The sequence below is a fragment of the Aotus nancymaae genome, unplaced genomic scaffold (genome assembly GCF_030222135.1).
Source record: "Aotus nancymaae isolate 86718 unplaced genomic scaffold, 86718_ANA_hifiasm-v0.15.2.pri h1tg000076l, whole genome shotgun sequence".
Taxonomy (NCBI): Eukaryota; Metazoa; Chordata; class Mammalia; order Primates; family Aotidae; genus Aotus; species Aotus nancymaae.
Genome location: NW_026988491.1, coordinates 18765697 through 18780093, shown reverse-complemented (window position 1 = coordinate 18780093; position 14397 = coordinate 18765697). Strand labels below are relative to the sequence as shown.

Sequence of the window (14397 nt, the reverse complement as noted above, 5' to 3'; positions counted from 1 at the left end):
GATGAACAAAAGGGCTCAAGCCCAGAATATCCTGTTCCCCGTCACTCTGAAACAGCTGCAACCCAAGACATTGGACACAAGGCAGATTTCTGCGAAGCACATTCTATTTTCCCACTAGCACAAAAATATCAAACCTGACACACAAGCCCATGAGGAACAGAGGTAAAAATAAATTAAAGGACGGTTTGCAGGGAGAGGTGCATGGCCCAGTGGCATTCTGGTCTTGTCAATGCCACCTCTGAAGGTCAAGGGCTCAGTACCAGCTACCCTGCTTCCGCCCGGGGCTCCTTCTGCGAGGTGGGTGGCAGGGGCAGGGAGAGCACTGGCCTGGGAGTCCCATGACAGCGCCCGAACCCCCTCAGTTCCCAAGGAGCTGCCTCACGCTACCCTCCATGGGCCACAGACTCCCACACTCACTGGATGCCTGCCCTCCTCCCTTACCCCCTGCAGCCTCCCTTGGGGAATCATCCCCAACTCCCCTGACCCTCACATGGCACATTTCTGAGGGCCCTGGACAACTCCCATTCTCCCTCCCCACTCCCTTCCAAGGAGGCCTGTTTATGCCCTCTTGTTCATCCCTCACTCAGGACCCCTAAGCACAGGGCCCGCCTCCCCATGCTCCTCCCACTCGGGAGTTCCATAGCGAAGCCTCTAACAGGACTCGCCACACTCCAGGCCTGCTTCTTCCCAGGGAAGGCAGGAAGGAAGGAGGGCCTCCATCCTCGTCTCAGAGCCTGGACTTCACCTTCTCACCCTTCTGTCCATCACCCCACTTCCGTCCATCACCCCACTTCTGTCCATCACTCCACTTCTGTCCATCACCCCACTTCTGTCTATCATCACCCCACTTCTGTCCATCACCCCACTTCTGTCCATCACTCCACTTCTGTCCATCACCCCACTTCTGTCCATCATCACCCCACTTCTATCACTCCACTTCTGTCCATCACCCCACTTCTGTCCATCACCCCACTTCTGTCCATCACCCCACTTCTGTCCATCATCACCCCACTTCTGTCCACTTCTCAACCAGCTCCACTTTCCCCATCTTCCTCTTGCCCCTGGGCCAGGGCCACAGCCACACCTGAACACTCTGCCTCCTCGCTGGGGTTCTTCAAATGCCCAAGCTCCTCTCTGCAGCAGGGCCTCTGCATACTCCCCCACCCCCGCTCTGCATACGCCACCCGCTCCTTCACTGCCTGAGCAGCACTCACTCCTCCAGAGCTCAGACCACCCCAGCACTCCAAGCAGCACCCCCACCACAGCTCCCAGTACCCCAGCACCCAGTCTCACCCTGTCCCACTAGCAATGGGAGCAAAGCTTTGAAAGGTTCTCCTCTGTTAGACTTCAAGGTCTATGAGGACAGGAGCTGTGACCAGCTCATTTGTGACTCTGTCCCCAGCACCAGCAACTTGCTCCCTGGCACCAGAGCTCTGTAAGGATGTGGTGAATCAACTATCTGATTCACTAGGCACTACTGTGGGCCAGGATAAAGACTGTGGAGAAGTCTAATTTGCAGCTTAGTGATAACTTGAGTTTGAATTGTCATTCAATGTCAGTTTGAGATAATGACTTCGTGGTTTATGCACGTAAACATTGTAGAGATGAGGCTAATGATGAAGGTGCCTGTGATAGATATTTTTATGTAATATGGATATAAGCCTTTTTTGCAGGTGACAAACAGGATGAATGAGACCTCTGCCTTTAGGGTCTTACATTCTAATGAGACTCCAAGAGACACATGGACGCCCACAGTTTCGGGGTGTGATGGTTGTAAGGAAGGAAAACAAAGCCAGATCCAGTGGAGAAACAGACGAACACACCTGCACAGGTAATCAAGGCCGATGCCAATCGCAGAGGTGTGCACACGGGTGTGCCCCAATACACGATGAAATGGCACTTTACCTCTGCAGCCTTTCTCCCCAGAGTGATAACCCCGATCGAATCATGAAGAAAGCATCAGACAAACCCCAACAGAGGGACAGTCTATAAACTCTTTGAGCTATACGCCTCACAACTGTCCAGGTCATCAGAAACGAGGAAAGTCTGAGCAACCATCAGAGCCCAGAGAAGCCTCAGGACTGAATGCAATGTGGTGCCCTGGGAGGAACCCTGAGACTACCAAAGGAGAGCAGGTGACACCCAGGAGACCTGAGTAAAGCACTTGCCTTAGTAACAATGTATCTGTGCTGGGGCAGAGCCTTTGTTATAACCATGTATCTGTGTTGGTGTTAGTAACAATGTATCCGTGTTGATTCAGGGCCTTAGTTGGCAACAATGTATCCGTGTTGATGCAGGATTTATAACAACCACAGCTGGTGTAAGCTGTTACTATTAGGAAAAGGAGTGTGGGGCATGTGAAGCGCCGGTGACCTTTCTAGGTTTTCTGTAGATCAAAAACTTTCTAAAAAAAACAATAAGGTGGCCAGGCACAGTGGCTCACATGTGTAATCCCAGAACTCTGAGAGAATGAAGCAGGTAGATCACTTGAGCCAAGGAGTTCGAGACCAGCCTGGGCAACATAGAGAGACCTCCATGCCTACAAAAAAATTAATTAGTGGGGCATGGTGGTGTGCCTGTAGTCTGAGCTCCTCATGAAGCTGAAGCAGGAGGATTGCTTAAGCCCGGGAGGTAGAGGATGCAGTGAGCTGTGATTGCACCACTGCACTCCAGCCTGGGTGACAGAGCGAGACCCTGTTTTGGGAGCCTCTGGGATGAGGCGGCATCTGAGCAGAGACAGGAAGGGGTGAGGGCGAGCTGCATGGACATCTGAGGGAAGAATGCTGGAGGCAGAGGGGACAGCCATGAGGAGCCCTGCCAGTGAGCTGGGTGCAGAGGACTGATAGTGTCAGGAGGGGAGAAGGGGGATAGGCTGACCCTGGACTCTCCCCCAGGATGGGAGGGGAGGAGGTCATAAAACGGCTAGGGTCAGGGTGATCTCAGACACTAGTGGGCGTAGGAGGCTGGACATGGAGCCCATGGAGGGGCATGGTAGCAGGTCTGGCAAGGCTTGGGAAGGGGCGGGCACAGTCGTCAGAGGACGGGAATTGGAAGAGGGGAGATGGAGGAAGTAAGCGCCCTCCACAGATGCTGCTGAGGCCAGGAATGGTGGAGGCAAGGGGTGCGGAGGAAGACACTGCCCCTGAGGTTGGGGGTATCTATCCCCTGCCCCTGAAGGGAGTGGGTCAGTGGTTAGAGGTTTTACGACCCTGTCCTTTGAGCAAAGGGGCATGAGGTGAAAGTCGCTGGTACAGCCCTGTGGCTGCAGGGCTGGAGAAGGAAGAGAGGGGAAGTTCTGGAAGCAGCACTAAGGAAGTGGGAGCAACATCTGCCCACCCGCCAGGCCCTGACACCCACGGGGCAGGGAGTAGGAGACACCTGCCCGCTCCCCAGCCCTGACACCCATGGAGCAAGGAGTGGGGGGACACCTGCCGGCTCCCCAGGTCCTGACGCCCATGGGGCAAAGCAGAGACCCCCTCAGCCATCCTGACCTTGTCACCTCCTCTCCCTAGGCCTTGGTGACACAGCCACAAACCACGGATTTGGCAGAATGGCAAAGCAAACCTGCCTCTACCCACATCTCCCTCTACCCACCAGCCACCAGGACAGCTCCTCCAGGCCTTCCCACAAAAAAAAAAAAAAAAAAAAAAAAAGACCCAGCTCCACCAGGGTAACTCCTTGAGTTACTCACATAACCTCTCTGGACTTCAGCATCTTAATTCAGAAAGGAAAATCAGTCAGTCCCTAGCCCTGCGCACACCTCACGACCCAGCAATACCAGCTCTAATCCATCTCAAGGTACTAATCCAACTGTGGCCCTAGACGTTCACTAGCTGTGGAATGATTCCAAATTTGTGCAGAAACATGAAAAACACAGAGAAGCCTGAAGGGACATATATGAAAAAGAAAACAGCCCAGTCTGCCTTCTGTTGGATTTTTCCATCTTCCAGGTTTTCAGCAGCATATATTACTTTGGCAGTTCAAAAAGATAATAAGTATCATTTTTACAAATTAATCACTATCCAGATGGCTTGTAAAGAACTTGACAGGCAGGTCTTAAAATGCATATACAGGCCAGGCGAGTGGCTCACGCCTGTAATCCCAGCACTTTGGGAGGTCCAGGTGGGTGGATCACCTGAGGTCAGGAGTTTGAGACCAGCCTGGCCAACATGGTGAAACCCTGCTCTACCAAAAACACAAAAATCAGCCGGGCATGGTGGTGCACTCCTGTAATTGCAGCCACTCGGGAGGCTGAGGCAGGAGAATCCCTGGAACCCAGGAGGCGGAGTTTGCAGTGAGCCGAGATTGTGCCACTGCACTCCAGCCTGGGCGACAGAGCAAGATTCTGTCTCAAAAAAAAAAAAAAATTAATTGACTAATTAAAATAAAATGCATATGTAAATTCAAGAGACCCCTGGATTGCCAAACAATCTGAAAAAGATGAACAAAACTGGAGGGCCCAAGCTCCCCCGTTTCAAACCTGTCTACAAAGCTCCAATCATTGAAACTGCGGTACTGACATCGAGGCAGACACACAGGCCCATGGAACAGAACGGGGAGTCCAGGATAAATCTCAGGTAACAATCAACTGATACTAATAAGGAAACCAAGACAGTTCAGCGGGGAGCAAACAGTCCTGTTTCCCATCCTAGTCTTCAGAGCATGCAGGCCACGTGATCTCATTTCCACTCGTCAGGTCTGTCTTCCCAGCTGGCCTGGCAGCTCCTCACGGGTGGGGCTGGTGTTTTGCTCAGTGCCACAACTCCAGCAGCCAGAGCATGCACAGACCCACAGAAAGGGCTCGAACTGCAGAACCGCCTGTGGACTTTCTAGAAAGGTCTCCTGGCCATGCAGACGTTTGGTTCCAGAGGCCGCCTTGCCCAGAGCTCTGACTTGTTAGGGACCACACAAGAGATGATGTTGCTGCTATATTAAAAAAAAAAAAAAGCTGGAAAAAAAAAAAGAATCACATCTGGATCTCGAACCTGATCCAAGATCAAACCTAAAAATAACCAACAGAAAGAGATTACAATCAAATTCCATGCAGCAGGCCACGGCAGTCCGCTCTGGGAAGCAAAAGCCGCTCACAGCCCAGTTTCACCGCCACCCCCAGGAGGTACACCTTCTTCCTGCATACCACAGCTCACCCTGCCGCTGTACTTCCCAGCCATCCATCTTAATCCGCTGTGTCACAAAAGACTTTTTAAAGATAGCACCAGTCATTATTTTTAGGGACACACTCATTTGCCAACCCCGAGTCCTGCGGGCAGATGTCTAGGACGTACATTAATTATGCTCCTGCACACCACTCCATCACGCACGTCTTATGAGCTTGCTTTAACCAGAATTTTTTTTTAAATTACTTTTCCTTTAGATCCTTCTGAATTATAATCAGGATCTGCAGCCTGTCTCCCCCAGAGCTATGACAGTTACGTTTTAATCACTTCCAAAAAGAGTCGGACGAGGGCTGATTGCAACAGGCAGGAGGAGACGTGGCCCGGCAGGGGCTGGGGGCACAGGAGGGCACCTTACGTGGCTCCAACAGCACCAGTTTGTGCCTAGAGGATCGTTTTCATGCAGCTGATTTTCTTCATGGAGACAAAGGGAGGAAGCAAACAGAACTTAAAGACCAGGAAGGGTCTTGTCTTATCAACCAGAGAATGAGATACAAAATCTGCTCTTGGGGGGACACGTACCCCCAGATGAGATGCAGTCAGCCTGCTTTCAGCCAATCTGCTCGGGAAGTGTTATGTGTGTTTTTTTTTTCCGACACCAAACGTGTCATTCCAACAGCAATTCTGTGATTATCTGATACCAACAAAGTGTCCTACAATTCAGTCTGATTCTAACACTAACTACCTGAAGTTGACCCCATAGGTGAAGCACTCAGTCCCACCAAACTGACGTCATCCCAGACACCAGCTCCAGGGGGCTTCCAGGCTCCCTGCACCTCTGCCCACTGATTACAAATCAGGACTCCTCACCTCCGGTTCAGTGATTTGCCAGAACGCACAGAGTTCAGAAAAGCACTTAACTTAGGATTATCAGCTTACTATAAAGGTTAGAACTCAGGGACAGCGTAATGAATAGGAAACGCTGTATAGGGCAGAGTTTTGGGGGAGGAGCCGGGGTGTCCACGCCCTCTCTCTGTGTGTCCCCCTCCTAGCACCTCCACGCTTTCCCCAGCTCTGAAGCTCTCTGATTCCCTCTGATGGGTTTTGTGGAGGATTCATTATGTAGGCATGGCTGATTACATCATTGGCTATTAGTGATTTGATTCACTCTCCAGCCCCTCTCCGCCCCAACCAGAGGCTGGCAGGGTGGGACTGATAGCCCCAACCCTCTAATCCTATACTTGGTTACTCTGGGGCCAGCCCCCACCCTGAGTCACCTCATTAGCATAAACCCAGGTCTCATCATGAAAAACAAAAGATGTACCTATCACTCAGGAGATCCCAAAGGTTTTAGGCACCGTGTGCTAGGAATCTGCACCAGGACCTGGAGGCTAAGACCAGGTCTAGGTTTCCCCTGGTTATTCATTCTGGAAAGCATAAAAATAACCACTCCCTCCTTTGAGAATCATTAAAAATATAAAGTATCTCATCTATAATCCTATCATTGCCTGGGCAGCTGTTCACCCATAAGTAATTCAGGTCACTGCTGGAGAAGGTTGGAGAAAATACTGCAGGGAGAAACGCCAGCAAAGATGACTTTAGGATAAGTCTTCCAGGCTCCTGAACCCACCGGATGCATGTGCCCACTTCCAAACTGGCACTGCCCATCTGTCCATCCACCTCCCTCCCAAGCTGCCCTGTGCACACTCATGTTCTCAGCATTGCCCTCACAGCGATAACAGGTGATCGGGTGTATGATCTAACGTTATCCTTTCAAAGTCACTTTGAGGTGGGTGCTGTTATTCTCCCTGTTAGTTACAGGGAACTCCAAGTTTCTCTTCAGAGAATCAGTATGTCAGTATGCTCAGCTCTCCTATTCTTTCATTCTTCATGTTAAAGTTTAACTTCCTGGTTCTCTGCGCCCCCTTGCCTCTAGTTTCAGTAAACAACTTTCCCGTCAGTTCTAATCCATAGTTCACATCTGTTCCCCTGGTCACCTGCTTTGACCTGAGTTGCCCCTGGTCACCTGCTCTGACCTGTCCCGTAACCGTCCTTCCTGCCAAATTACTCATTCTGCCACTCTGGCTCGTACTCCTGCTCCCCTTAAAATAGCCAAACAGAATTAGCTTAGACTGTGCGGTCCAACCCTAACCAATAGGGGAACAATGACACAGCAGTGGGGGCTACCTGCATCCGGAATAAGAACCCCCTCCCCTCCCTCGTCCAGGCGTGGGCTGGCCATTGCTCCATCTGTGAGACACACCCTTCTCTAGAAGTAAATTGCCTTGCTGAGGAAATTTATATTCAAGTGCTACTGCTTTTGCAGCACCAGAAATTTACATATAATATCCCGCTTTAATCTGAGTTGGGATTTGAATCCAGGAAGCTGACCCCAGAGCCAACCTTCACCCCTTAACAGTATAATACATGAGTAAAATAGATGCTCAGAGACAAGTTTCGAATGACAGGCCTCATTCTCCGTGCCTGCCAAAGCCACAGCTAAGGATTTTTTAAAAAAAAAAAACAGGAGCAGAGGGCAGCTCACAGTATTTTATACAGCAACAGTCCCGAAGCAGCAGAGGTCAGAGGCGGGTGTCTACAGGGGGAGGCAGGACAGGTAATCAAGATAAGAGGAAAAAATGCAGAAGACAGAGAACAGAGAAAGAGAAAACTAGAGGACCAGCCAGGCTTCCTTGGGAATGTCCCCCAGTCTCAAGACTGCAATGTGGCCACAGGCAATGGCCATACCACCATGTCCAGCGGATCAGGGTGTCAGTCAGACCTGTCTGCCCCATGACCTGCTCAGGCCTGCACATGGTCTATGCTTTGCACTAAAAACATCTGCTTCTGGACCAAATGCCTCCGAGGAACCATTGGGAGGTGGCCTCTGCTAAAGGCTACTTAGCTGTAATTCACTAGCATTAGATCACCACAGCCCGCAGCCCACAGAGGACACTCTGAAAAGCAGAGAGAATCGCGCAGGTCATGTGGAGGTGTTTCGTCTGCACCATCCAGACCGGCCATCTCTTCGCAAGGCAAGCACCTGGGACCACCTACATCAGCGTCCAATCCACAGGTTTACCCCAGTCCTCACCCCTCCTCCCAGAGCCTCCTCCCTGACAAGGTCATCTCACAGGTTTAGGGTGGAACAAAAAAAAAACACATCTGGCCTGGCGCGGTGGTTCACGCCTGTCGTCTCAGCACTTTGGGAGGCCAAGGCAGGTGGATCGCTTGAGGTCAGGAGTTCAAGACCAGCCTGACCAACGTGGCGAAATCCCCTCTCTATTAAAAATACCAAAAAAATTAGCCAGGTGTTGTGGCGCATGCCTATAATCTCAGCCACTCAGGAGACGGAGGCATGAGAATCGCTTGAGCCTGGGAGGCAGAGGGTGCAGTGAGCTGAGATCGTGCCACTGTACTCCAGCCTGGGCGACAGAGTGATAGAGTAAGACCCTATCTCAAAACAACAACCAAAAACGACCACATCTGTCTTGTCTCCAAGCTGCATGCCATCTTGGGAGATCCTGGTGTGAACCTCATGTTGGTGCTGCTGACACAAACCCCCCATCCGTTCTCTCACCATCCATCAAGGATGAATGGGCTCTGCGTGTGCAGCAGGACTCCAGCCCTGGGGATTCAGCTGGGAACAGAATGCTCATGGTCCTTCACAGCATAAGATTACATTCTGGGGCAGGAGAAAGACAGAAAACAAACCAGTAGACAAGAACTGACTCCAGGCAGCAGCAAGCCCAGCAAAGAAAAGGGAACTGGAGTTAGGAAAAGAGTGATGGAGTGCCAGAGGCAGGAAATACATCTCCAAGGAGGAAATATGGAGAGAAAACTGAAAGAAGTAGAACAGAGAGCTCCAGGCATGGGCCTTTCAAAGTCCAGAGGCCAGGTATGTGATAATGAACCTAACCTTCGCCAAAGAGAGGTCGGGCCTGTGCCCTCAGTCCCTGGGACGTAACCTCCTAAGCCACAGAATACCCTGTCTGATAAAGTACCTCTGCTTACCCAGGGGCCTCGGGTCAGCCAGAGAGTAACTATGTGATTCAGGGAGGGGGCTTTTGGTCACACTGTATCAGCCAGCTGCTGGAGGGGCTGGAGACAGATGAGCCATGTGGACAGTCAGCCACGCCCATTCAAGGGAACCCCAGCAGAAACTCTGGACACGGAGGCTCAGACGACTCCGCGGCTGACAATACTGCGTGCACATGGTCCCACATCACCAGGAGAGTAACGCTGCCCATGAGCCCATGGTGAAAGGACAATGGAGGCGCTGTGTGGGTGCCTTCAACTCCGCCCTGGGAGACTCTTCCCTTGGCTGATTTTCATCTGTATCCCTTCACCATCGGAAACCATAACTGGCAGTGTGACAGCTTTAAGAAGTGAGCTCTGGGAGTCCCTCAGGCAGATGATCAAACCTCAGGGCAGTGTTGGAAATCCTGAACTTGCCATTGGTGTCAGAAGTGAGGGTGGGCTTGGGGGACTGTCTCTCCTTTCACCTGACACCCAGTGGGTACTTATTCAGTGTGTCCTCAGAACAGCAAGGTGACCGGTGTGGCAGGGGCAGTGAAGGAGGAGGGGAGGCAGGGGATGACACAGGAAGGGTCTGGACAGAGGATGTCTGAGGGTGCCCAGCTCAGCCGCAGCCCAAGGACGGGCCACAGTGCTGGCTTCCGGCTTAGGCAGTGGCTAGCGGGCTGACCCTCCCCTGCTCACCCCTACCTGCACACGCACACTGCTCTGCATCTGACTCCTCCCCAAGCCAGAAGAAGGGCGGTGCAGAGAATCCACGGACGTGAGTAAATCTAGACTCAGGGAACACCCCGGCCGCACAGAGAGCCCCCTCCATGCCTGACAAATGAGAATGAACCACACGCAGCCCAAGCTCAGCATCACCATCTCACCTGCCACCACCCACACTTCTCTGTTTAAAAGGCTGTCGTCGGTGAGAACTAATATTTAATGCACATCCCCTCCGTGCCACCACTATAGTAACTGACACGCCACCGACAGCTGAACTGATGCTGCTCTCCTGGTTGCTGTGTCTACACTTATTTTGGAAAATGATTGATCAAAAGTGGAAAACGTCTGCCACCCTGCTTTGAGGCGCAACCTGCAGCCTGAGAGCAGGTGGAGCCTTCGGGAAATTGGCTGTCTCCAGAAACACGTGCTCTAGCCTGCTGGGACAGTTGCAGTAACACGCATCTCAGTGTCTGGCAACTGGCCCTACCACGAAATGGCCAAGGATGCTGCTGCTGCTGCAGGTACCAAAACTCACCCTGCCTGGCCCCAGGGGCCAGGGCCCACCAGCTGCAGGAGGAGAGGCAGCAGCTTAGTGAAGGGGATTGTGTTAGTTGCCTGTGGCTGCTGTAACAGATTAACACAAACCCAGGGGCTTCCAATAGCTCAATGGATTCTCTTGCAGTCCTAGAGGTCAAAGTCCAAAATCTGTTTCACTGGGCTAAAATCCAGGTGTCTGCAGGGCTAGTTTCTTCTGGAGGTTCCAGGGTTCCTCCTGGATTCTCCACTTCTTTTGTCTTTTCCACTTCTAGAGGCAGAGGCCACCTGCATCCATCAGTGTGTGGCCCTTTCTTCCATCTTCAGAGCCAGAAGCTGCCACCTTGCTTTCAGGGTCAAGCTTTGGCATCCCAAAGCGCTGGGATTTCAGGCGTGAGCCACGGCGCCCTCCTCTCCCCCGGCTCCTTCACCTCTCTGAGTCTCTATATGGCAGCAAGGATGACACAGCCCCCCACGGAGTTGTTTCAAGGAGCTAATCCTGCGAGTGGAGTTTGTGAACTCCCAAGCATTGCTCAAAAATCAAAGGAAAAATGTTTAGAAAGGTGCATGGACGGTTCATCTTCTGTGTCAACTTGCCTGGGCTTTGGGATGCCCAGATAGCCGGTGAAACATTGTTTCTGGGTGTGCCTCAGAGGGTGTTTCCAGAAGAGATGAGCATTTGAATTGGTGGATGGAGTAAAGCAGACGGCCCTCTCCAAGGAGGATGGACCTCATCTGATCCCCAGAACAAAAAGGTGAAGGAAGTGGGGAGTCGCTTCTCTCTGCTGGGGGCTGCTCAAGCCAGCATGTGGGTCTTCTCCTACCCTGCTCCTGTTCCTCAGGACTGCAGACTCAGGCTGGCATCTATACCACCAGCCCTCCAGCTTTCTAGCTTGCAGATGGCAGGCCGTGGGACTTCTCAGCCTCCACGGTCACATGAGCCAATAACATAATCAATCTCTCTCTAGATATTGACACAATTGGGTCTGCTTATCTGGAGAGGCCTGACTTCTCTTGCATCCCTTGCTTAAATATCCCCCAAGTACAACATTTTGGTGGCTAAAAGACAGCAAATTTCCTCATCGACATTCTTCTGTTCAAAATAACAGAGTAGGTATTCAGGAAAAAATAATAATAAAATAAGTAATTTAAGTTACTAAGAATCACCATCTTTGGGTGGGTCCTAAAACTGACATTTTCAATGGGATTGTTATTTTTTTTTTTTAGATGAAGTTTCACTCTTAATGCCCAGGCTGGAGTGCAGTGACGGGATCTCGGCTCACCACAACTTCCACCTCCCAGGTTAAAGCGATTCTTCTGCCTCAGCCTCCCTAAGTAGCTGGGATTATAGGCACCTGCCACCATGCCCGGCTAATTTTTTATATTTTTAGTAGAGACAGGACTTCATGTTGGCCAGGCTGGTCTCAAACTCCTGACCTCAGGTGATCCACCTGCCTTGCCCTCTCAAAGTGCTGGGATTACAGGCGTGAGCCACCACGCCCGGCCTCAATGTAAATTTTAAAAGAATATAACTTGCAAGCCATTTTACTTATTCTGAGTGAGCCTCATGAAAACGCAGTTGTACAGCCCAGTGCTGGGTCCAATGAGGTGGTAAAGGTGGAGAAGCTTTTTAAAAAGCACTTTTAATAGAAAAAATGTCTGTTTCTGGCAGACACTGTCACAATCAACATTTTCAAGACTCCCAGGGCACCCAAGCTGGCCATGGGCTGCAGAAGCCAAGTGTCTGCCATGGCCATCTGCCTGAGGGCCAGCCCTGGGTCCACCATGGTCAGGCAGAGCCCACAGCCTCTCCTCTTCAGGGGACTCCCTCCCAAGCCCTGCCATGGTTTAGATCAGAGCAACAAAACTGCACTCTGCACTTGGACCCACACAAGCACTCATGGTGAGCAGGAGCCACGCTGGAGGAGGACAGTAGCTGCCCAAGGCCAGTGCCACGGGCCCCTCCCCTCAATGCTCCCTGACTTCTGAAAGTGGGGCAGCCAGGTTCCTCACCCAGCTGGGATTCACACCTGCAGACGTGGTGGAAACCGGATGCCCTCCCAGCACAGGGGTCAACATCAGCTGGCTTCTCGGCAGGAGTGGCCGGAGGGTCACCCTCCTGCGTTTTAGGGTTGCGTCTGAATCCAGACCCCACCAGGCTCCAGAAGGAGTCCCAACTCCATCTGTAAGGAGCTACACCTGCTCATGCCAGCACTCATCCCTAATCCTGAAATCCCCTCCTGCCGAGCTCTGTCCAGCAAAGAGCTCACGAGCCTGGCTGTTAAAGCCCCAGTCAAGCAGGGCACACAGGAGGCACTGGGCACTGCGGGAGGGATCCTCTCTGCCATCCTGCTCTGCCAACACATCCGTCCACCTTCTCACACTGCACCAGCGTCCCGGGTTTAGCTCCCTTTGTCCACAAGAGCACTGAACCTCAAAGCCAAGCCCTCACCCTAAGAGGAAGATTCTGACCAAGATGGAGCTCCTTACCTTGACCAATTCCTTGAACTTGGGGTCATCCTTGGAGGTGGGGTCAATCATCACGCGCTCCTCATTCTCCTCTGCCAGGGACAAATGGAAGTCACGGTCAGCGATTGTAGTGTTAGCAGGGATTCGGGAAGCCAGAGGGAGGCCGGACTCATCTCTGACAAATGGAGAAGCAGAGAATCCAGCACTAGGGAGTTGGGGGCTGTGTGACTGCAAGAACCGCCTTCTAGAAAGTGGATGGGGCATCCTCCCCTCTTCTGTAAAGGGATGAAGTCAAACTCCATCGTTCTGCCCGCCCTTGCCTCTCCGACTTCACCAATGACCGGTCCAAACCATTTCCACTTTTCAGGAGAAATAATGAGAGCGTAGCGTTCAGAGGGGCATGAGACGCATCCCTGGCCTGGAATCTGACATGTGGGAAAGCTTCAGGCACCAGGTAGTTCCCCATGGCCACTATTTCTAAATACATGTGAAGAACTGGGATAGTTATGAGATAGAAAATGTTTGGTACCTTGAGTGGAAAAGAATCAACATGCAAGGCTGTATGTAAAATAACATGCAGAAAACATATTGAGAAAGAAATGGCAAAAAAAAAAAAAGGGGGGGGTGATGTTTATCAGCGAAATGTGCTCATCCTCATCCTCTTTCTATTTCTCTACCTGTTTGCTCTCCCTCCATGTTTCAGCCTGGATCCCACGGACACCAGGCAGCCAGCTGAGCCCCTCACAGAGGATGGTGCCACGGAGGTGGTGGCGGGGGAGGCGGGACTGGATCCCAAAACACACTTCAAGGAAACTGTGTGTTGGCTGTTGCTCATCACATCAGGTAGGGAGTGCAGGGGCCTGGGTCACTCGGCAGGGCTCACCCACCATGTAAGCCCCAGGCCTTAGGCAGCCTGGCTGGCCCAAAGGTAGGAAGTGTATTAATCACGCTTTACATTTTCTTTTTTTCTTTTTCTTTGAGACATCTTGCTCTGTCACCCAGGCTGGAGTACAGTGGCGCGATCTTGGCTCACTGCAACCTCCGCCTCCTGGGTTCAAGTGATTCTCCTGCCTCAGCCTCCAGAGTGGTTGGGATTACAGGCATGTGCCACCATGCCTGGCTAATTTTTATATTCTTAGGAGAGACAGGGTTTCACCATGTTGGCCAGGCTGGGGTCGAACTCCTGACCTCAAGTGATCCACCCACCTCGGCCTCCAAAAGTGCTCGGATTACAGGCATGAGCCACAGTGCCCGTCCTGTTTTTTGTATCTTCTGGTACTTGGCATCTTGGGGCCTTGCTGACTCTGGAGAGGCTGCACCTCCAGGGCGAGCTAATTCTTAGAGATGGTAAACCACCCTGTGACCGCTCCTTCCATATGTAAACCCACTCAGAGCCCGAGCTCCTGGAGCCCAGAGCCCCGAGCCCAGAACCCCCAACAACCTCTTTTCTTGGATCTTTTGTGGCTCCTACACTCCCAGCCAATATCCCCACCTTCATCTCCCCAGGGCCAGGTACCAGAAGACTCAGGAT

At 51.8% G+C, this 14397-nt stretch overlaps 1 protein-coding gene across 5 annotated transcripts in view; it reads right to left on the bottom strand.

Annotated features, from left to right (window-relative positions):
- PARVB (parvin beta) overlaps positions 1-14397 on the bottom strand; it is a 145649-nt gene that overhangs the window by 61480 nt on the left and 69772 nt on the right. For all 5 annotated transcript variants that reach the window (XM_064368193.1, XM_064368194.1, XM_064368195.1 and 2 more), the window contains exon 3: positions 12888-12958. In XM_064368193.1, the coding sequence (XP_064224263.1) occupies positions 12888-12958 (71 nt within the window). The remainder of the gene's footprint in view (positions 1-12887; positions 12959-14397) is intronic.